Below are 23,203 nucleotides of genomic sequence, written 5' to 3'. Positions count from 1 at the left end.
CTTCTGGGTGTGATGAATCAAGTATGTTAGGTATATAATCAATATCAATTGAAGTATTACTAGGGAATGGGAGATAATCCGAATCCCGGGGTGTATCTGTACATTTGAGCCCCAATTCCACCACCACCATGTGGAGGAACCTATTTGCTCAATATCCTCTTTTAAGGCTCTAACCAATTGCTGTAGTGTATAGTAAGTTCTGTATATCTGCTGAGCCTGTCTCCGAATCACAGTTAGGTGCTCGGGTAATAAGGGAATTTCATAGGACAACTGATTCAAATACTGTGTCAGGTTATCCTCTCTTGTATATTTCGACCAGTTCCACATTCCCTACCCTTGCTGGCGCCTGTGGGTGTAGGCACACTGAATGATTGTGGATGGGGTATATCCGGTTGTTCCCACATTGGATCTTCTGCTGCCACGTGGTAATACAATTTCTCCCATTCCCTGTATATGCAACATGGGTCGGTTCTTTTGCAGCCCATATAGTTTCCATTGTACAGTTTGCTGCTGCTTTAAATCCACACTTTGCTTCCTCCGTCTCATATATTGGTTGTGCACATACTACTGCGGTGGCCTCTATACTACACCCTTCTAATGTGGTGCTCACTATATTTCCTTCTATGTCTACTGCGTATGGCGGAATATCGTGGTACTTAATATAGTAATCCTCCCCCCCACCTCCGTATAACCCCAATATTTTCTACTCTATATAATGTCCTGCCGGGTGTTGACATGGGTATGACAGGTATTACTAATACAATGCCTATTAGCATATTACTATTCACTATTAATTCAACTTTCATTCTATATATGCATGTTAAACCTCTGAGCTGGCAACCGGTCAAGTCATGATCCTTGTGCCGTGAAAGATTAAATAAATGCTCATTTATTTGCTTATTTATAAAGGAACTACCCCTTCATTAATCTGTCTTAAATTCTCTCGGGCTTGTTCCAGTGCCCAAGATCCATAGGTGCTGCAAACATCATTTCTGCTTGCTTCGTCTGAAATATTTTCCCCTATTTCAATCAGTTTGTTGATAGGCCCTGCATGACTTTCGAGCACGGTAGCCAGGCTTTGGATTAACCGTGTCATGCCCTGGTCTGTATTTAATTAGGTGTTATGAATTCCCTGTCCCTGCTCTAAAATCTCCTTAAGCTTAAAGCTCAGGGTCCGGACCTTTTGGTCAACAGTTGCCAGGTTCTGAATCAACCACTGATGTCCCTATATTGAATATTGTAGCGGCATCATTTATCAGGCTGCACTTAACTTGGTTCCTTCCCAAACCTGATCGCATCCCACCGTTGAACTGAGATGCTTCAGTCATCAGCTGGCCCATTAGAGTCGTATATAGTGCTCGAATATGGGTTGAACACCACTAGGGTGGGGCAATTCCGGATATGTTCAAGACTACGGGTACCAGCTCATGGTGTACATTATCATACAAAACTTCTGATTAACCAGTACCAAACCATTCGTCGGTCCTGGATGCATAATCAGACAAGGTGGGTCAGTCGGTGTGGTTTGAGAGGTTTCAATTACCCCTACTCAGACTGTGGAAGTAGACGTGGGAGGTGGCTGGATAGTGGCGGACCTCCCACGCCTGAACTGAAGCAAACCCTTACTACAATTTGAAAGCACTTGTTCTCCTACTGTTACGTTTATCATTCCCCGTTGCGTGTTGCATTCGGCACACTGTACCAAAGTTCCTCCTATGGTGCGGGATGAGCAGTGATGATCCCCGACCTTGTTGCCAGTACTGATACGCCCACGACCAGGATCGTAGACCTGTGGAGACATTAACATCGGCTCCTGTTCTCCAGGTTACCGCTTGGTCAATTGCCATGTATCTTTAACTGTGTGTAATGCCTCCATTTACTTCCCGTTCTCATAGCTACAAGTGCGCATGTATCACCTGTCATAATTACCTCGTATGGTCCATGCCTGTTCGCTTTGGGCTCACCTTGACCATCACCTTATTCCCCACTTGGTCCATTGTTGCTCTTTGGATTTGCCTGTTTCCATATCCTTAATCACCTGTCAGTCTCTGACTTCCTTCCTTCATGCAATTGCTTACTTATTTCCCTCACATAGTCTTGCATCCTTCCTTTTAGTGGTCCTACATCTCCCACTCCTACTATGATTCCCGCGGGTAACTGCATTTCTCTCCTTGTCATTATTTCAAATGGGATGAACCCCGCGATCCTGCTTGGGGTAGCCCTAAGGCGCATTAGAATATTGGGCTGTTCCCTGTCTCTTGAATTGCTTTTGTGATTGATGTTTTTTTTTAAAGTTCAGTTCATCTTTTCCACCATCCCCAAGCTCTGTGGCTGGTAGGGAATGTAGAATTTCTGTTTATATTTAAATTTATACATTTCTTTAATGACTCTTCCTGTGAAATGAGCTCCCTGATCTGAATCCATCTCGAAAGGCACCCTTCACTCCTTTCAATCTACTGTCTCCTGCTGCTGTCCCATGTCGGACCTCAATTCCTTAAACTGCCTACACAACTCTACAGTGCACCTTTTTATCCTTCCTTTCAATGGCTCAGTATCTTCACTTCCAGTGGTGGTTCTCTCTGGGAGCCACTTAACTCTGTCTGTCATCATAGTGTTAATCCTGTGGTCTTACTTTTTGTAGCTCGCAGGCACATTAATACAATCAGTAATACATCTATTTAGCCTTTTTCCAGCTTTCCCTTTACCTGTATCCATCTTGTAGTAAATTGTTGTTAATTATTATTTCTCCTTACATTTCAATTCCTGAACTACAGATTCCACATAGTTTTACCTCTAAGTATTTTTTCCCCTGACCATGATCATCCTAAGATTCTCTTGATGTCAGTTTCTCTCTTGTCTTGATCGTTTATAATGTTTCCTTGCTCTTTAGGCCGTATTAACTATTCCATGTCAACGAGGATCTCTGTCTCTAGATCCTTGCTTATCTCCCCCTGTATGTTTCCAATATCTCAGTTGATGGCCAGATTATCAAATTCACTTCCCTTAAAAAAGTTTGTATATTGTGTCCTCTTTCCCTAACTCTTTCTATTTGCCTCATAACATTTTACACATGCAACAGCTACCATCTTATTTTGTTCAGGTTGCCTGGAGAGACTTTAAAATAAATAAAGTATTCTTATAACAGTTTTAAAAACAGAAATCAGGTATTGACATGTTTTGCTTCCTTATCTTCTTCTCAAACAACATTTTATTGTCTTAAAAGTAACCCACTAAGTTGCGTCTGACCCGTTTCTTTTAGAATTATCCCAGATTCATTAACTCGGCCAAAAATTGGATTTCTGCCAAACTTTGTCAAGGTCTTGAGCTTAGCTTCATATTTTGGGAATAGACTTACAAATACAAAAGCTTGCAGCATTTGAATTAGTGCCAATTGTTGTCAAACCTTTTAAAATGAAAATTCCCTTTTGAGAACTTTATCATGAACCAAACCTCAAAATTTTAAACAAAAATAAAATCCCACCTATTTCCATTATTTTTAAATGTATTTCCATCCATTGTTTTATCTCTACCTTTTAGCCTATTTCGATCCCTTCCCCCCACCCCACCCCCACTAGAGCTATCTGTACCTTGCTTGTCCTGCTTTCTACCCTTAATGTCACGTATTAGCACATTCCTTAGATAATATCACCACCTTCAACACCTCTTTGTCCTTTTGTCTATGACATCTTTTGGCAATCTCCACCTATCACTGGCCCTCTATCCAGCTCTACCTGTCCCATCCCCCCCTTAAACCAGCTTATATTTCACCTCTTTTCTATTTTTCCTTAGTTCTGTTGAAGAGTCATACAGACTTGAAACGTTAACTGTGTTCCTCTCCGCAGATGCTGTCAGACCTGCTGAGTTTTTCAGGGTATTTTTATTTTTGTTTTGGATTTCCAGCATCCGCAGTTTTTTGCTTTTATCTCAAAATTTTAAACTTTGTAAGAAATGTAATTTACGCTATCAAAATTAAAACTACCTCTTTCTTATGTGTATTGATTTGTATCCAAGTTATAATTCCCATATGCTTATCGACACATTCTTTATCTTAGATAGCATCCTAGTGATTCAAAAGTAATCTTCTAAACTACACTGCACTTTACGCCTCAAGCCTTGTCCCAACTTCAAATAACAGTGCTGTTGGGATGCAGATTTCCTTTCATATTTAATTCATCCCTTCAAAAGAAACCCCTTTTATCCATTGGAACCACCTAGACTGTGTGTTTATGCCTTTTGGTTTTCCTAGAATCCCTTGAACTTCAGGTAATTTTTTCCCTCAGAATTTTAGAATACTAACTCGTATGAGTTAATACAACTTGTATGTATCAATCCCAATCAGCTTGGAAGCTGGTGATACTAGTCTGCAAGGGGGTGGTACAAAGGTTGGTTCATCTAACCCTGTTTCAAATAGCAGTGGGGAAATAAAGGGATCTTGAAGGCTCCACATATAGGGACCATCAAACTGACAAAAGCTCACATTTCCCCTGCTCCTGCCTGTCAGTGCTTATTAACTCCCTAGGGGTACCCCCTTTTCTCTCTTTCTCTCTTTCTCTTCAGCACAAGCAGCTCTTGTAACTTAGATCAATTATCCTTTTAGTTCTACCCACCACTGTTTTTGTTCTCCAGGGGTTCCCTGTGAATTCCACCCCCCCTTTCTGCATTTTTGTGACTAATCTTGACTGTTGTTCCGCTATGAACCTCGTAATGGAATTCACAGTTCCCCAGTCGAGATCCATAGCTCTATTCTGTTTCCCTGATGGCACTCTGTTCTTAATCCCATCTATCTCTGCGTGGTACGTTCGCGCAGCCCTAACAACTTAGTTACTTGCGGTATGTGCAGTTTCACTTATTTCACTGGGGTCTGGCCTTCCTGCACGGCTTCAGTTATGGTTATATTTCAAACCGTAACCCGCCAGCACGGCTCCGCCTCCTCTTAACTGGGGTCTGGCTTTCCTGCGCGGCTTCAGTTATGGTTGTATTTCAAACCATAACCCACTTGCGCGGCTCTGCCTCCTCTCAACTGGGGTCTGGCCTCCGCGGCTTCGGCTAAGGTTGTATCTCAAACCGTAGCCCGCCTGCGCGGCTCTGCCTCCTCTCAACCGGGGTCTGGCCTGCGCAGCTTCGGCTAAGGTTGTATCTCAAACTGTAGCCCGCCTGCGCGGCTCTGCCTCCTCTCAACCGGGGTCTGGCCTGCGCAGCTTCGGCTAAGGTTGTGTCTCAAACCATAGCCCACCTGCGCGGCTTTGCCTCCTATCGGCACCTCCTATCTCCTGTCCTGAGTCCTCCTTCCGATTCTTTTGATACTCGACTGGACCGTTCTCGGATAGGCTTACTGCACTAACTATGGACGGTAAATAAATATACTCACCCACTTGCAGAGCATTCCCAAGGATCCAATCCAAGTATCCTGCCGACTACGCCAAACTGTTGTGGTCACTTTGACGAACGGACCACAGGAGTCTCATGTACAGGTCACGATCGTTTATTCGAGCAATTGCAAGGGGAGAACCATCTCAATGCAACTTGAGGTAGCACTCTGCTAAATTACAAGTGTTCAATGTATTTATACATTATTGGTCACGAATAAGAACAATTTCCAGATTCCGATCTTGTCAACATATAGGTTTACATTAAACAGACATCTCTGGTAACAGGTACATGCACCGTATGTCCCTATTTTCACCCAGGCAGAGCCCTTCCCTCCTATCAAAGCTGGGACCATCTATCCTTCCTCTACCTGTTGAAGAGCACACTTAATCTATGTTATTGCCATCCCCTGACTCCGGTCTAACTCCCAGGACCTTGCTGGTGATTGCAAACCCTGAGGGTGTATAAAGTTTGAGAGTGAATAAGGTTCATCTGGTTTAACTGTTTAATTGTTGATTTACTGATTTGCGCTGGCCTGCCTATAGATTCTAATTTAAGTAATTAATTCCCTTATAATAAATTCTCCCTTACCATAAATTCTCATTTACTTTCTTCCCCCTAACAGGGGCCATTGGGGGTGGGTGGAAGGCATGGCTTGGCATAGGGGGCATGGGGGGCAGCCATCGCTTGGTATAGGTGGCATGAGCTCACCTTTTAAGAGGCTCCCTCATGTGAACTAGGGTTCATGACTCCTCTGAGGGGCTGTGAACCTCGATTCTATAAAAACCTTGCCCGACTCCATGAAAATTGGGCAGGAATAGGACATTCCTATCATTGCAAAGGAGCTGGCTAAATTGGAGTGCCAGGTGTGGGACATGAACCAGCCAGCACCCTTTAAAGGCACTTCGGAAAATCAGACAGCCTGGGAATGGGGTCGGGATTCATGGAATAGGACCTGCTACCATTTTTAATGGGCTTCTGAGTCATCTCGACTTGGTGAAAATCCAGTCTAATGTTTCGGGTCAGTGACTGTTCATCAGAACTGGGTGTGTTTAAGGATCTAACAGTTTTAAACTAGGCAGGGAAAGGAGGGATGGGAGGAAAGAACAAAAAGGGAGGTCAGTGTAAGGGTGGAAGGCAGGGGGGCATAAAAGACAAAAGGGATAATGGTATAAGGCAAAAGGAGATGACAATGGAACAAAAGAAAGACCATCATTTATCTAGCCCTTTTCACGATCACCAGATGTCTCAAATATCTTTACAGCCAATGAAGTACTTTTTTTCCCATTGCCTTGCACCACCAAGTAAAGAAACACAAGATGTGTCCAGAGGAGTTGTAAATGGGAATAGTAGAATCATCAGCTGCTTGTCCAAAATAAGGTGGGGCTAAGGCTATTATCTGGAATGGTTGACCTCAATGTTGAGCCCGGAAGGCTGTAAAGTGCCTAATTGGAGGATGAGGTGCTGTTCCTCTAGCTTATATTGAGCAGCTTAGGAGGCTGAGGACAGAGAGGCAGAATAGGAGTGGAGTGAAGAATTAAAATGATTGGCAACTGAAAGTTCCATATCACATTTGCTGACTGAACAGAGGTGTTCCGCAAAGCGATCACCCAATCTGCATTTGGTCTTCCCAGTGTAGAGGAAACTGTATTCTGAATATCAAATACAGTTTACTAAATGGAAAGAAGCACAAGTAAATCACTGTTTTGCTTGTTTGGGCCTTTGGGCATGAGAGGACAGACTGTAAAAAGACAGGTGTTGGATCTCCTGCTTGCATGGAAAGGTGCTATGGGAAGGGAAGGGGGTATTGAGGGTGAGGATTTGACCAGGGTGTCATGGAGGAAATGGTCCCTTTGGACTGCTGAAAGAGCAGAGGTGAAGATGTGTTTTCTGGTGGTATGACGCTTACAGAAATAGCAGAGTTATTGAATATGGAGGCTGTTGGGGTGGAAGGTGAGGACAAGGAGAATACTATCTGGATGCTGCATGGAGGAGGGTGAGGGCGAGAGTATAAGTGTGGAAAATGGAACAGGCACGGTCAATGACCTGTCAACCATGGTGGGAGAGAAGTCTTCAGTTGAGGAGAACAGACAACATATTGGAAGCATTAGAGTGGAAGTTGCACCCCTGGTAATTTTCATATAGTAATCTTAATCAGCAGAATGTAACAACCCTTGTTGTGAGGGTTTTATTTTTGTTTCATATTCCATTTAATCTTCTCCATCTTACTCTCAACTTATTCAGTTTAATGTACCGAAGTAAAATACCTCAGGAAAATTAAAGCTTCTCATTTACACTCCTGAAGGTTTCTGCAGCTGTCAGTTCAGGGAATTTGTTCTCATCCAGCATCCTTTCTAAACTCCCAAAATACATGATTAACAGAAATTTATTACTAAATAAATTGGAAAAGTACAGTTCATTCAGAGTGCAGTTCTTCATTTCTTCAGTTGTATCTTGTGTGTTAGTCACAAATATCAACAAGCAAGGCAGGAAGCTTTGAATTTCTCCATGAGTGAGATGCAATAATGTTATGATCCCAGCTGATATTACTACTCGACAAGTCAGATCCCTGGGTGGAACCTGGCTTGATAGATCCTATTTTTTATTTTTTGTTTAGAAACATGGAGGGTGACTACTGAACAGAATCACAGGCCAGAATTTGTACCTTGATGGGCGGGCGGGCAACCAAACTCCGCCGCCGAAACGGGGCCTGCTGCGATTTTGAGTGAGCGAGCCAATTAAGACCTGCCCAGCGGGCTGCCCGACAGGAAGCGCTATGCGCTTCCTGTGCAGGGGCGGGGCAGGGGGGGGATTCCCCATATGTCAAAGTGCGCTCTTTCATGCGAAAGAGTGCACATCTCCCTGAGACTAAGTGCTATCTCAGGGAGATTACTGACAGTATAAAAACCTTTAAAAATAGAAAAATATTAAAATTATTAACATGTCCCCATCATGTGACAATGTCACACGAGATGGGACATGTTAATATGAAGCACATAAACTTTATTGAAGTTTTTAAAAACGGACATGAAACCTCATCCCGCCAATGGATGAGGTTTCATGTATTATCAGAAGCCCGCTGAGGCTCCTGGCCTGCCCGCCAACCTTAAGGTTGGACAAGCAGGGCATTTAACAAGCTTAATTATCCTGTCAATGGCCTTAATTGATCATTGACAGGTCGGCGGGCGGACAGCTGATTTTGCTGTCCGCCCGCCTTCCTCAATATTTAAATGGACCGGGATGATGTCGGGGGTTCCTCCTGACGTCATCCCGCGTCATTTTCCCGTCGGTGAGTGGGCCCTGCCCCCAAATCGCCGACGGGAAAATTCTGCCCACAGAGTCTACTGAGGTACTTTTACAAGAAAATAAAACATTTATTAAACAAGGAAAAGATTAACTATTATACTACTCCTTCGGCCACAACCATAACACAGATATATACAGATTCATAAGGATTGCACAAGTTACAAAATCTGTCTTAAACTCTATTGTTCACAGTAAGTGTACAGTCCATGTAAACCAATAGGCACACCACACTTCAAGATCATGTGACAGAGCCACCCAAAGCAGGTGCTCATCAACTTCCCTCAGACGCTTGTTAAACGGTGAGCCAACCGGTCTCACGGAAACTCCGTCTTTCACACGAGGGTTGACGATCACCACTCTTGAGGAACTTGCCTTGGAATCTTCTCCAAATGATGCTTCCTCACAGATGTCTTCAACAAGGATCCACCTCCAGGGTTCGATTTCTCATTCCAGTGTTCCTTTTTCCTGAATCGCCACGTGCATTCAAGCTTTGCCTTCCGCGCCCTCTCTCAGTGACTCAGCCCTGCCAGCAGAACACCGCTACTTCACAGACCCGTAAAAAGGAGTCACCAACCTTTGGCTGTCTCCTCGGGTCTTCTGGCTTCTCACAAGCCCACTTTGCCTTAATTCTACTCCCCGCAGCTTTCTCTTTTTAATTCAGAGCCTTTTCTTCTGATCCTTACTTTAACTTCACTGAACAGGACCTGTTTCCGATTTGTTTTCTTGTCCCTCCACTTAACTGTCTTCCTGGAACTTTCTTCTATCCCTCTCACTGGCTTCTGGGACTTTCTGCTTTTCTTCTGGGAAATATGCTCTCTGCTGCCCCCACTCTCATCCAGCTTCTTCTGTGCCTCTCTGTGTAATGGCATTTTTCTTCTGAGCCATCTGACCCCTTTTTCACACTTTCACTTTTGGGGTGGTCTTTCCCTTCTGCGCAGGTGTAGCTTTAAATTTAAAAAATAAATAAAAGAACGATCTGTGCATGTGTGCAGGGCTGTTTACCAGCCTAACATCGAGAAACCTGACCAATTGCACATGTGCGGCCATTCTCCGGCCAGCACATGCGCAGAACCCGAAGATTATGAAAAGGAATGATCTGTGCAGGTGCGGCTGTTCCAGGGCTGGTGCAAAAACCGCTGAGGCTGTTAGGGAACTGTAGTTCCCAACTCCGAGGGCCCAACCTTCACTTTCAAAAAGGTAAGTTTTTTTTTTCATTTCTGGGATCTGTAACAATAATGATGGATAATTCACAAGTAACCCCGTCTACTTTCAACAACTAAGGACTTTAAAAATGCTACATCCCTTCATGGTCGCTTTTAATTTCTCCGTCAGTACAAGACTTTATTTTCACAACATGTTCTTAATCCTTTTCCACTCCGAGTAACGATTCTACATCAAAGATTGTCATTTATCCCCTTGCCTCTATCTTTGCACCATGTTTTATATAGCCAGTCATACAACATTTTCAGCGAGGCAGTTTTGCATCCCTATTTTTGGACCAGATCTAGGCAGCCAGAAACCCTGCCTGAAACAGACAGTATGCAAATTGGGACACATTTAACTTTATTTACCAAACAGCAGTAGCAGCTACATGTGTGCATCAAACTCTAACTAAAGAAGAACTCCCTCCTAGATGTTCCCTGCGCTGCTAACCCATTGGTCTACACAGATCATGTGATCTTACAACACAGGATTATTCTTGTCCTACGTTTATCAAAACTATAATTACTACACCCCCCTATCAGCATTCCAAAAGGACTAATCCCTCTGCGACACCCTGGTCTATTCCTCAATCACCCCCAACATCCCCTTCCCTTGCCATGGTATCTTTCTATGCAACCACAGGAGATGGTACACCTGCTCTTTTACCTCCTATCGCCACACCTTCCAAGGCGCAAAACATTCCTAGCAGGTTAAACAGTGATTTACATGTACTTTTAATTTAGTGTACTGTAGTCATGATGTGGTCCACTCTACATTGAGGAGATCGCATGCAGGTTATAGTGGCTGGCTACTTGTCCCATGCTCTTTTGGCCCTGCACCACCAATCCTTTATCCATTTAATCTCTGACTCCACGATCCCGACCCCCGCTCCCCCCATCACAGGTTTCCCCTTTCACTCTTTTCCACCCTCCCCCACCCTCTTCCGTTTGCTTAAAGCTTATTACATTTCTAACTTTTCCCAGTTCTGATGAAAGGCCATCGATCTGAAACTATGTTTCTCTCCCCACAGACACCACCTGACCTGCTGCGTTTTTCCGTCATTCTTTGTTTTTATTTTAGATTTCCAGCATCCACAGTATTTTGTTTTTGTAGATATGTAGCTGTATTCTCTCGTCAGTCATTCATTGGAAATCATCTCCAGAATACCCTGGAGGTCGAGCTGGTGAGGTTAAGGGATGTATGTATGATTTGTGATGTTTGAAAAAAGCATGTTCACAGATCTGTTATTGGTGTCAGTTCTTTGACTTAACAAATATCCTAGTTTATCGGCATCTGAAACCCAAAATCTCATTTTCTAATTTCTAGTTGTCAGAGTAGGGGTAAACACTTGTGTTCTTATCAATAAAGTTTGCAACATTTCAATTATTCAATTATCACAGGCACTTTAAGTAGACTGAAATGTACACTTAAAGAACGACTTACAACAAACTTTGCAAGTTTAGTCAGAGGATTCAAACCCGTCACAATTGCGAGTTTGGTATACAAGCTGAAGACGCCAATTGAATCTTAAGTCTCCGTTCCAGCACCCACTTTTCTTTTGTTTTTGTACCCTTTCTAGAGGTTTCTGCATTACCCCTTAAAGCCCCATATTAAGTGAATATTAATGAACTTCTTCCCTTTTTGCTCAGCAATAATTATTTACATACATCAGTACAACCTCTTACTTCGCTAGCTTAACGAAAGAACAAGAGTGGAAACATCAAGTGAAACTTCTAATTATAAATCTGTACCATTCTCTATCCATCTAAGGATGATGTGATCGCAGATGTTTCCTTCTACAGAACTAACTTCTTCAGTGCATCTTGCCTGAAATTGAAGATGGTTGATGAGAAGAAACCAACTCCCAAGAAGGGAGCCAAGAAAGCCTTTTAAAAACCAGCAGCAAAGGGCAGCAAGAAGCAGCGAAGGTCGAGGAAGGAGAGTCACTCCATCTACATCTAAAAAGTGATGAAGCAGGTTCACCCGGACACCAGCATCTCCTCCAAGGCCATGAGCATCATGAACTCGGTCGTGAACGATATTTTCGAGCGCACCGCGGGCGAGGCTTCCTGCCCGGCCCATTACAACAAGCGCAGCACCATCAGCTCCCGCGAGATCCAGACCGCCATGCGCCTGCTGCTGCCCGGGGAACTGGCCAAGCACGCCATGTCGGTAGGGACATAGGCAGTGACCAAGTACACCAGCTCCAAGTGAAACACCACAATACACTGAAAAACATTCAAACCGCTGCAAATATACTGAATACAACAGAGGAAGAGTTGGTTTTTGCAGTTAAACTAAGATTGAAACACTTGTAACACCCTTAATAACGTGATCATATAAGGGTTAATACTGAATAAACGGGAAGGAGGTAAAGCCAATAGGTCCAATTATCCACAGGCATTTCAAAGCAACAATCCACTGGAAACTAAAGCAATTTCATGATTTTTACTTGTATTGTGTTACTCAAATATTTCATTTCTGATGTTTACAGTAGACTTTTAATTTCTCTTTTCTTCCTAATCCTGCTATGCTTAGCTAGGGGATTTTTACAGAATTACTTTACAGTCTGTGCTGTGAAAGGGCTGATACTAACTCCCAGGCACCCATGCAATGCATTATATAAATGCAAAGTACTGTGAATGCTGGAAACCTGAAAAAAAAATGCTGGAAATACTCATCAGGTCTGGCAAACTGACAGAAGGTCAGTGGTCTGAATTGTTACTTCTGTTTCACTCTCATCAGATGCTGCCTGACCTGCTTCGGCAGCACCTATATCATAGTTTTCAGGACACTGTAGGATCCAAGGGATGTGGGGATAATGTGGGAAGTGGGTAGCTAAGGCAGAAGATCAGCCATAATAATTTTGAATGGCGGAGTGGGTTTGAGGGGCTGGAAGGCTAAATCCTACTCGTTTCAATTTCTTCCCTTCATCTCTGTTGTACAAAGGGAACAGTGGCACAAGGTACAGGAGAAGGGGGCATTGGGAAACCAGTTGAGAGTCCATTTCCCTGCCTGGGGTTACATCTGCCTCTCTTACTGCTAGTGTCAACCCAGCAATTACCATTCCACATTGCTTTAGACCATGCCTCCCCCCATCCGCATTAAGGTAACACTGGTGGTTACTGCAGCTGAATTGACTGATCCTCCCTCACTCAACAGGCAAAAGCTAATGGTTAATATTACTGTCATGTAGAGAAATCAATAGCAGTGTAACATTAACAGACATCAATGCACCTCACCAACCTTGGTCCAGAGAAACAATGTTTGAGAGACCATGCAAAAAATTTAAAGGGACTGTACACTTGAAACAAAATGGGTCACGCACAATAACTTAATTTTAAAGAGAACATTAGACTGGGCAGTCTGATTAATCCTTTCCTTCCAGTGCCATTTCTACAATGCAGTACAAAGGCAGTTACAATTGGACTTGATAGTTGTGGTGTTCATCAAATGATAAAGGTGAAAAAATCTGGTTTTGCTCAAGTTCAGAACAATTTAAAATTTATGCAACTTTCAGCAGCTCCAACTGTGCTTTTGAGAGTCCATCTAGCAGACTGATTCCTACATTTTCAGATTGGATCTAACTAGCTACTTACTAAAACACTTAGAAACATCTATATAGTGTATCCTTAAACTGAAGCATGAGTCTATACTGATGTTAGGGCAGCATTTATAAATGGTCACAGTAAAACTGATATACTAACATAAACTTGGGTATCGACCTTTCTCTTCCGCCAGGTAAATATAGCTACGATTGACTGGAACACTCCGCTTTACAATGCATGCTACAGTGGCAGTGAGGCCTGTGTGAATCTGCTCTTACAACATGGAGCTGAACCCCAAGGAGAATATGCATTGGCTTCACCCATCCATGAAGCAGCAAAGCGAGGTAAGTGATCCAAAAGCATAATCCTCACCCTCTAACTGTATATGCAATATATATTCCGAACTACGGATCTTGCGAGTTGTACTTTAACATCAAAATTCCAAGAAATTGAACCTCAGACTGCTGATAGGTGGGGGGAAACTATCTTGTCATGGACAGGTAGTGGTTTAATTTTTAAACAACCCTGATTTTTCATCTCATCACTTGTCCGTAAACAGAAAGGTGTTATTGATTTTTCATTTACCCATTAAAGTGGTGATGTGTTTTCCCCAACCCTTCAGTTTTGGAGTGATTCAATCTTCTGTTAATAACGCCACAGCAAACTCGAGATAGGGTAAAATCAGAGGGTTAGTTTATTTTACACACACACAAAATGCGGGAAAGGGGTTCGCAACATTCCATCCCTCGCATTCATACAATAAAAGAGGGATAAGGGGAAAAAATAGGTACAGAGTAAAGACCACAGACAAAATAAGAATTATTGTTTCACATGAGTCCAGAGTCCAGTAAGTCCATGTCCAATGAAGATTCTTTCAGGTGGCTTTGTCTGGCAGAATTCCTGGTCTTGGTCTGAGGAACTCGGTTGAGGTGGCGATGCAGCAAAATATTCTTGTATCCTGGGAATTAATTCACCTTGTAGGTGAAATACAGGGTTCTTTCTGGAGATCAGACTTTGAGAGAGATGGAGGTGAGAGGCAGGCTGCCAGCCTGGAGTCTGATTTTCTCTTCTAAGGTTAAACCACAACTGAAGACAGAATTCAAAAGCTGTATAATTAAAGCAATTCAAACAGCGCAAGTCTTGGTCATGTGACAGGGTGGTTTTGGGTCAGGCCAGTCATCTAATGAGGCCGCCCTTGTTAAAACTCATTATATTTTGAGCAGGTAACTGTAGATCCATTAGCACAACATTGGAGATGAGGAGTCCCAGTAGCTCTGCTTTTGTCCACAGCTGGCCGGTGCAGACATCTTGTCTACTACTCTTTGTGTTGGCTTGGCTGGAATGTTTATACAGTGCAAGGGGTGTCACATTCCAGGAGTTTGATGAGTTAGCCTTTGCCCATATTTAAACTGCTCAGAAACTTCCAGAACTACATCATGTGGTCAGCTTAGCCATTTTATCAGTCCAGTGATGTGCCCTTTTTTTAAAACACAGAATTTAAACAAGAGAATATGGAAGAGGAACAAATTTCTTTTAGATTTTTTCATGCCTTCTCGGCCTGACTGTCTCGAACCCGACCAGTTTGATTTAAGTTGATTAAAGCAAAGCTTATGATAAAGTAATGAAACTACATAAAGAGAAATAGCTCTAATTCTGTAATATTTACCTTATGGAATGGTCTTCTATATGAATGGAAAGTTTAGCTGTGGATAATGAACCCATGTAGCCACTGTCTAAGAAAATGATGGATTCTTTAAGTGGAGCCTTCAGTAGCCCATATGAGATCCATCACTAGCCTCCAGAAACCCAGGAATGTGAAAATGTGAGATACCTATCTCTCTGCTGCACAGGGAATTGGCATTTAGTGAAGTTGGATGTCCTGTGGAAGATGGTATGTCACCTGCTAAATGCAGATTCTTACAGCACCTTGCTGAGGTCTCCAGTGCCTGACCAGAGGGAGAAGTCAGAGCCATTGATATTGAGGGCCATTGTCACCTTCATTGTCTCTGAAAAGGCCTTGCTGGAGGTATACCACAGTTTCAAGTTGTAGAGGCGTGAGAGCCCCTCGTGGAGCCTCACTTAGGCTTTGAGCCGTACTCTGGATGTAACAAGAACGAGTGACTCAGTACCAAATAATGTGTGAAACAACAAAATTTTTATTAAATAATTATTAATGATAAAAAAGGAAAGAAAGGTAACTTTATTAAAAAGAAAGAAAAATAAACACTTCGTGTGCATTAAAAGAAAGGAAGAAAGACAATTTATTGTAGCACAAATGGTAACCTCAAATTGGTCTGTTTAAGACGGTTCCCTAAAATGGTAAAATTCCCTTTGGTCCATACATCACCAATCTCCAAATAACCTTGAACTGGGTTGGATTCTCCTGTCAATCACTTCATCAACATCTCTTCCTCCGTAGTCTTCGGTGGTTGAGTATTCAACTCCAGCCGCAACCCCGAACTTTGGATGCTGTGCCCCTTTAAGCCCAATTTCTGGTTCCATTCCAGCCTTCTGAGGCCTCCATCCAGACTTTCTCAAAACAAGAGTCTGGCAACCATGAGTTCTTAACAAATTCTTCTCAGGCACTGAGAGGCTTGCAGAATTCACAGTATTCAGGCTGTTTGATGGTGTCTCACACCTGCCATCAATCAGATTATACTATCTATCAACTAAACTCCATCTCCTGATTGCACACCGTAGTTGACCACCCCATATGCAAGGTTATCCATGGTCCTGGATTGTAGTTCGAGGGTAATCGAATGCAGTAAGAATTGATCCCTGTTAAACAATAGAAAATAGCAAATTTAGCACGAAAAGGAAAAACAGTAATTTAGACAAAACAACAGCTGTGAACATGGCCTGCTTTGAGCAGCATGAAAACAAAGCCTTGGGAAAAAACAAGCCCACAGTTAATAATATCACTACTGATTAGTATTGATTACATAACTGATTAATTGCTTGACTTAATCAAAGCACAATCACACTTAGTTTTAAATCAAGGTCTACAAAGTAACTTATGAAAGTTCAGTACAGGCTTAATACAGATTATCTTAAAATCAAGGGCAAAGCAGAAATAAAATGCAAAAATATAAAGTTGCGAAGATTAATGATTGAAGGCCATAGGCCTGCAGGTCTTTTCTCATGAAGGATCGTTCAAAGATGGTCAGATGCTTCCTCTTTGAAGCACATTCTGTGCATGCAGAGCTCCTCTGACAGTGCCTTGCATGACACTTTATCCCTCTACTCTCACTGGGTGAGGGTGGCAGACGGGGTAATGAGATAAGTGCAGTCTTGGCCATGCAGCTTTCCCTGTGCTTCTGCTCCAAGTCCATAATAATCAAGAATGGTCACAATGCTTTCACCTTCTTTACAAAAAGAAAGAGGTGGAAGTCCTGGAAGTAATATCTTGGGCGTAGCAGGACTCTAGATGACAGAACTGGCAAAGAAAACACTGCCAAAAATGAGAATTAGGAAAATAAAACTCAGAATAATTTGCAGACAGATAGGGTGAGCCTTCCAGGGTATAAGTCACTTAAGGGCCACAAATCACATCAATATCAGGCCACTTGCACTGTTATTCTTCAGCCTAAATGGCTGCAGTATAAATAGGGCACCAACTCTTCAAACTGATAATTGTCATTGACAGCAATGGTGGACTGAGTGATAAGAACAAACTTTTATCCACCTAGGCAAGAAAATGTTCCAACAAATGAGGCACAACTCGAATAATGGCAGAACTCATTCAATTATTTCCTGAAACTTTTACATATTCACAGAATCACAGAATCTTAATGGCACAGAAGGAAGCCATTTGGCCCATCATGTCTGCACCGGCTCTCCAAATGAGGATTATGACCCAGAGCCATTGCCTTGCCTTTTCCTCGTACCCTTGCACATTGTTTCTATTCAGATATTCATCTAATGTCCTCTTGAATGCCTCGATTGAACCTGCCTCCAACACACTTTCAGGCAGTGCATTCCAGACCAGAACCACTCGTGAAAAAGTTTTTTCTCATGTCACACTTGCTTCTTTTGCAAATCACTTTAAATCTGTGTCCTCTCATTCTTGATCCTTTTACGAGTGGGAACAGCTTCTCCCTATCTACTCTGTCCAGCCCCCTCATGATTTTGGACACCTCTATCAAATCTCCTCTTAGCCTTCTACTCTCCAAGGAGAACAGTCCCAATCTCTCCAATCTATCCTCATAGCTGAAGTTTCTCATCCCCGAGACCATTCTTGTAAACCTCTTCTTCACTCCAATGCATTCACATCCTTCCTATAATATAGTGTCCAGAACTGTACACAATATTCCAGCTGAGGTCTGACAAGTGTCTTATAAAAATTCAGCATAAGCTCCCTGCTCTCGTACTCTATGCCCCTATTAATAAAGCTCAGGATACTATATGCTTTATTAACTGCTCTCTCCACCTGTCCTGCCACCTTTGTAGATCTATGCACATATACACCCAAAACTTTCTGCTCCTGCACCCCCTTCAAAATGCCACCTCTTATTTTATATTGTCTGTCTTATATTGTCTTACCAAAATACATCACCTCACACTTCTCCGCATTGAACTTCATCTGCCAACTATCTGCCCACTCCACCAACTTGTCTATGTCCTCTTGAAGTTCCACACCATCCTTCTTGCAGTTCACAACATTCCCAAGCTTCGTATCAACCACAAACTTTGACATTTTTCCTTGTACACCAAGATCTATTTCATTAATATATATGAGGAAAAGCAAGGGTCCCAATACTAACTCCTGGGGAACTCTACTACAAACCTTCCTCCAGCCCGAAAAATATACATTGAACATTACTCTGCTTCCTATTTTTCAGCCAATTTTGTATCCACGTTGCTACTGTTCCTTTTATTCCATGAGCAATAACTTTTCTCACAAGTCAGTTGTGTGGCGCTGTGTCAAATGCCTTTTCAAAGCCCATGTACACCACATCAACAGCATTACTCTCATCGACCTTTTCTGTTACCTCTTCAAAAAACTCCAGCAAATTAGTTAAACACAATTTCCCCTTTAGAAATCCACCATGCTGGCTTTTCCTTATCAACCCACATTTTTCCATGTGACTACTAATTCTATCCCGAATAATTGTTTCTAGAATCTTGCCCACCACTGAAGTTAAACTGACTGGTCCGTAATTGCTGGGCTTATCCTTACAACCATTTTTGAATAAGGGTGTAACGTTTGCAATTCTTCAGTCCTCTGGCACTACCCCTGAGTCTAGGGAAAACTGAAGGATTATGGCCAGTGCCCCTGCAATTTCTACTCTCACTTCCTTGAATATCCTTGGATGCATCTCATCTGGTCCCAGTGTCTTGTCAACTTTAAGCACTGACAGTCTGTTCAACACTTGCTCCTTATCAATTTTGAACCCTTCTAGTGACAGAGTTTCCTCATCTGTCACCATGGCCTGGGTAGCAACTACCTCCTTGGTAAAGACGGATGCAAAGTATTAATTTAATACCTCAGCTATGGCCCATTCGTCCATGTGTAAATTCCCTTTTAGGTCCCTAATCGGCCCTACTCCTCCTTTTACCACCCTTTTACTATTTATATGCCCATGGAAGACTTTGGAATTCCCCTTTACATTGGCTGCCAGTCTTTTCTCATAATCTCTCTTCTCTTCTCTAATACCTCCACTCTGAACCTTCTGTATTCCTCTTGGTTCTCAATTGTATTTTCTACCTGACACCTGTCATAAGCATACTTTTTCTTCTTTATCTTAATTTCTATTTTCTTTTTCATCCAGGGAGCTCTGGATTTGTTTGTCCTACCTTTCCCTTTTAATGGAATATACCTTGACTGTGCCCGAACCAATTCTTTTTTGAAGGTAGCCCATTGTTCAGCTACAGCTTTTCCTGCCAATCTTTTGTTCCAATCTATCTGGCCCAGCTCCGTTCTTGCCCCATCGAAGTCGGCTCTTGTCCAGTTAATTATTCTTACTCTGGATTGCCTATCGTCATTTTCTATCATCATCCTAAAACGTACAATACAATGGTCACTGTCTTCTAAATGTTCTCCCACTGACACTTGATCTACTTGGCTCACCTCATTTCCAAGAACCAGGTTCAACATTGCATCTTTTCTTGTTGGATTGGACACATACTGCTGTAGCAAATTCTCCTGAACACAATCTAGGAACTTTTGCCTCTCTCCATCCTGTACACTACCACTGTCCCAGTCTACATTCGGATAATTAAAGTCTCCCATTATAACTACTCTATAATGCCTGCATATTATATGGCACACAATGTTATTTTGCCATTGCTGTGACACAGGTTTTCAGCAAATTCAGGTTAAATATTTGGTAAAGATTATTTTTTGGTCAGACCAACCGTCCTGTGCTTGGAGGATAGGTGTGCATGAGGTGACCAACAGGTGCAAGTTGGCTGATTGCAACATTAACCATTTCACTAATTATCTTTAACTTATTGGCCCATAGCTATTGGGCAAAAATTTTGCCCCGTCGGGGGTGCTGTGCGAGGGTGAGCGTGAACCCAATCCGCGCCCCTGATCGGGGCTGCACCACCATTTTACGTGGGCAGGCCAATTAAGGCCCGCCCAGCGTGACGTATGCCCGGAAGCACTCCCTGTGTGGGCAGGGGGGGATTCCCTGAGTTGGGGCCTGCACTCGTTCACGCTTGCGTGCGTAAGAGCGCAGAAATCTCCCTGAGGCATGGAGCTGCTTCAGGGAGATTAAGTTCAGAATGTAAGCTTTTATTAAAGTCAGAAAAAAATTATTTAGACATGTACCCTCATGTAACAGCGTCACATGAGCTGGGACATGTTCATCAAATGTTTGAAAATTCTTTATTTAATTAATAAACCCTTCAGGAAATCTCACCCTGCCTGTGGATGAGGTTCCATGAAAAATATGAAGGCCGCCTGGACTCTTCGCCTGCCCGCCAACCTTAAGGTTGGACGGGAAGCTCAGGTTATTGTTTTAATTGATATTTAAATGGCCTTAATAGGCCTTTTGCAGTTCGGTGGGCGCGCAGCCAACTCGGCTGCGTGCCCGCCAGACTGAAAATCTAAATGATGCCGCGTGTCATTTTACGTGTCGGCGAGCGGACCCCGCCCCTGCTCGCTGACCCGAAAACTCTTCCCATTTTTTTTTAGCAATCTTACTTCTGCACATGCTTCCTGCTAACTCTTGATTACAAATACCATTGTCCACATTTATATTCGAAGTTGCCTGTGCACATTTGTTAGGCTTTAATTACATTCTCCTTTTTACACCAAATTTATAAACATTGCTAATAGAAAGTTATAAAATGGGAGAGGGATAAACCTGCAAACTATTGGCCAGCCAGTTTAAAGTTAGTGAGACTTACGAGAGACCATTGACAAGGGCAAAAGTAACTCTGACCTGCAGTTGTACGGGACAACGAGGGACAACCAACATGGATTTACTAATCATGTCTGACTAATCTGATTGAGCTTTTTTTAAAATAGTAACAGAGAGCTGATAAAGGTAGTGCAGTAGGTGTATATGTGGACTTGAAAAATGAAAGATTTATTTGGAAAGTAAAAGCACATGGTATTAAGTGGATTCTGGTAGCCTGGTTATGTAATTGGCTGAGAGATAGGAGAGAAGAGAGTAATGGTGAATTAATATTTTCCTTACTGAAGGGAAGTATGCAGTGGATCCCTCAGGAGTAGGTTTTAGGAGTATTGCTTTCCCTGTTGTATATAAATGACCTAGATTTGGGTATAGGGAGTACAAATGCTAAAGTTTTCAGATGATACAAAACCAAGCTCGTAAATAGTGAGCAGGATAGCAGCAGACTTCAGCAAGGTATTGCTCTTGCAGGCCAGCATTGACTCGATGGACCGAATGGCCTCCTTTGTCCATATATGATCTTATGACTCTATGATATAGAAAGCCTGGTGATTTGGGCAGATACATGACAGGTGCAGTTTAATGTGAGTGAGTGTAAAGCAATGCATTTTGGGAGGAACAACATGGAGAGGCTGTGTATTCTAAACGCTACTATTTTGAGGGGGTACAAGTGCAGATGGACCTGAGAGTACAACTTTTCACTATATATTTCTTAATGACTTGAATGAAGAAATAGAGGGCAAGAAATTGGACTTGATAGCTCCTGTTTTTCAAGTTGCTACAATTGCCTAAGAGTTCCAAAATGGTGTCCTTACACACTTGCACACTTGTGACGCAAAACACACTGGACATCATCTTGGAACATTGCAGCAAGCCTCATGCCCACATGTCCATCCTTGGCCTGCTGCAATGTTCCAGTGAACCCAACGCAAACTGGAGGAACAGAAGTCATCTTCTGACTAGGCACTTTACAGCTTTCCAGACTTAACAGTGAGCTCAACAACTCCAGACCATGAACTCTCGCCTCCATCCCCACCCCCTTTTTTCTACATTCGTTTCTACTTTTTATCCACTTATTTTTATTTTTATTTGTATTCATTCATCCATGGTTGTATCCCCTTTTTTATCCCATTTTCTATCTTTTTTTTCCCCCACCCCATCCCCTAAAGGGCCACCTGTTACTTGTTCCATGTTGTTCCTTCACACAATGCCACCCTTGTTCTGCTACTGTCACATTCTGCTTTCTTATCTTAATGTCACTTTCAGCACCTTTTAGCACTACCATTAACACTCCCTTTGTCGTTTAGTTCATGACATCTTTGTCAATCCCTCCTTTGTCCTGACCTATCGCTGGCCTTCTATCCAGCTTCACCTGTTCCAACCCCCTTAATCAGTATAAATTTCATCACATTTCTACTTCTCTTCAGCTCTGAAGAAGGGTCATACGGACTTGAAACGTTAACCCTGTTTCTCTCTCCACAGATCCTGTCAGACCTGCTGAGTTTTTCCAGCATTTTCTGTTTTTGTTGGAAATTGAGAAACTCATTAACATGAGGTTCAAATTAAGATTTGTTGAAATGTATTATAGGCTTTTTTACATTATTTCATGGGATGTGGCAAAGCCAGCATCTGTTGCCCATCTCCAGTTGCCCTTAAGAAGGTGGTGGTGAGCTGCCTCCTTGAACCTCTGCAGTCCATGTGGTGTAGGTACACTTGCAGTACTGTTAGGGAGGGAAGTCCAGGATTTTGTCCCAGGAACAGCGATATAATTTCAAGTCAAGTTGGTGTGTGGCTTGGAGGTGAGCTTGCAGGTGGTGGTGTTCCCATGCGTCTGTTGCCCTTGACCTTTGAAGTGGTGGCTTAGTGGTGTTTTTACTAAACTAAGAATCCAGACCCCCAGGATAATGCTCTGGGGACCTGGGTTCGAATCCCACCATGGTAGATGATGAAATTTGAATTCAATAAAAAAAAGTTCTGGGTCTAATGATGACCGTGAAACCATTGTCAATTGTCATAAAAATCCATCCGGTTCACTAATGTACTTTAGGGAAGGAAATCTGCCATCCTTACCTGGTCTGGCCTAAATGTGCATCCAACTGGTTGAAATAACCTAACAAGCCATTCAGTTCTCAAGGGCAATTAGAGATGGGCAATGACTGCTGGCATTCTTTGATGCCCACATCCCATAAATGAATTTTAAAAAAAGGTGCTGTCAAAACTGTAAAAGGAGCCATGATGAATATCTTGCATATGGGACACGCTGCTGCCATTGTACGTCAGCGGTGGAGGGAGTGAGTGTTTAAGCTGATGGATTGGGTGCTGATTAAGTGGGCTGCTTTGAAGTGAATGATGTCCAACTAAATAAAAACAAAACAACTATGTGGGTGTTTCACATTTGCTGTGTGTGTGCATGGT

The 23,203-nt window shown here is 42.6% G+C and overlaps 1 protein-coding gene across 3 annotated transcripts in view; it reads left to right on the top strand.

The window, feature by feature from the left end:
* LOC144691432 (ankyrin repeat and SOCS box protein 9-like) overlaps positions 1-23,203 on the top strand; it is a 123,358-nt gene that overhangs the window by 31,835 nt on the left and 68,320 nt on the right. For all 3 annotated transcript variants that reach the window (XR_013579133.1, XM_078559522.1, XM_078559523.1), the window contains exon 5: positions 13,618-13,768. Coding sequence is in view for 2 of the 3 variants with exons in the window: in XM_078559522.1 (XP_078415648.1) it covers positions 13,618-13,768 (151 nt within the window). In the remaining variant the exon portion in view is untranslated. The remainder of the gene's footprint in view (positions 1-13,617; positions 13,769-23,203) is intronic.

Source organism: Cetorhinus maximus, chromosome 16 (assembly GCF_964194155.1).
Source record: "Cetorhinus maximus chromosome 16, sCetMax3.hap1.1, whole genome shotgun sequence".
Taxonomy (NCBI): Eukaryota; Metazoa; Chordata; class Chondrichthyes; order Lamniformes; family Cetorhinidae; genus Cetorhinus; species Cetorhinus maximus.
Note: the sequence above shows the minus strand (reverse complement) of the source record. Positions and strands in the feature narration are given on the sequence as shown.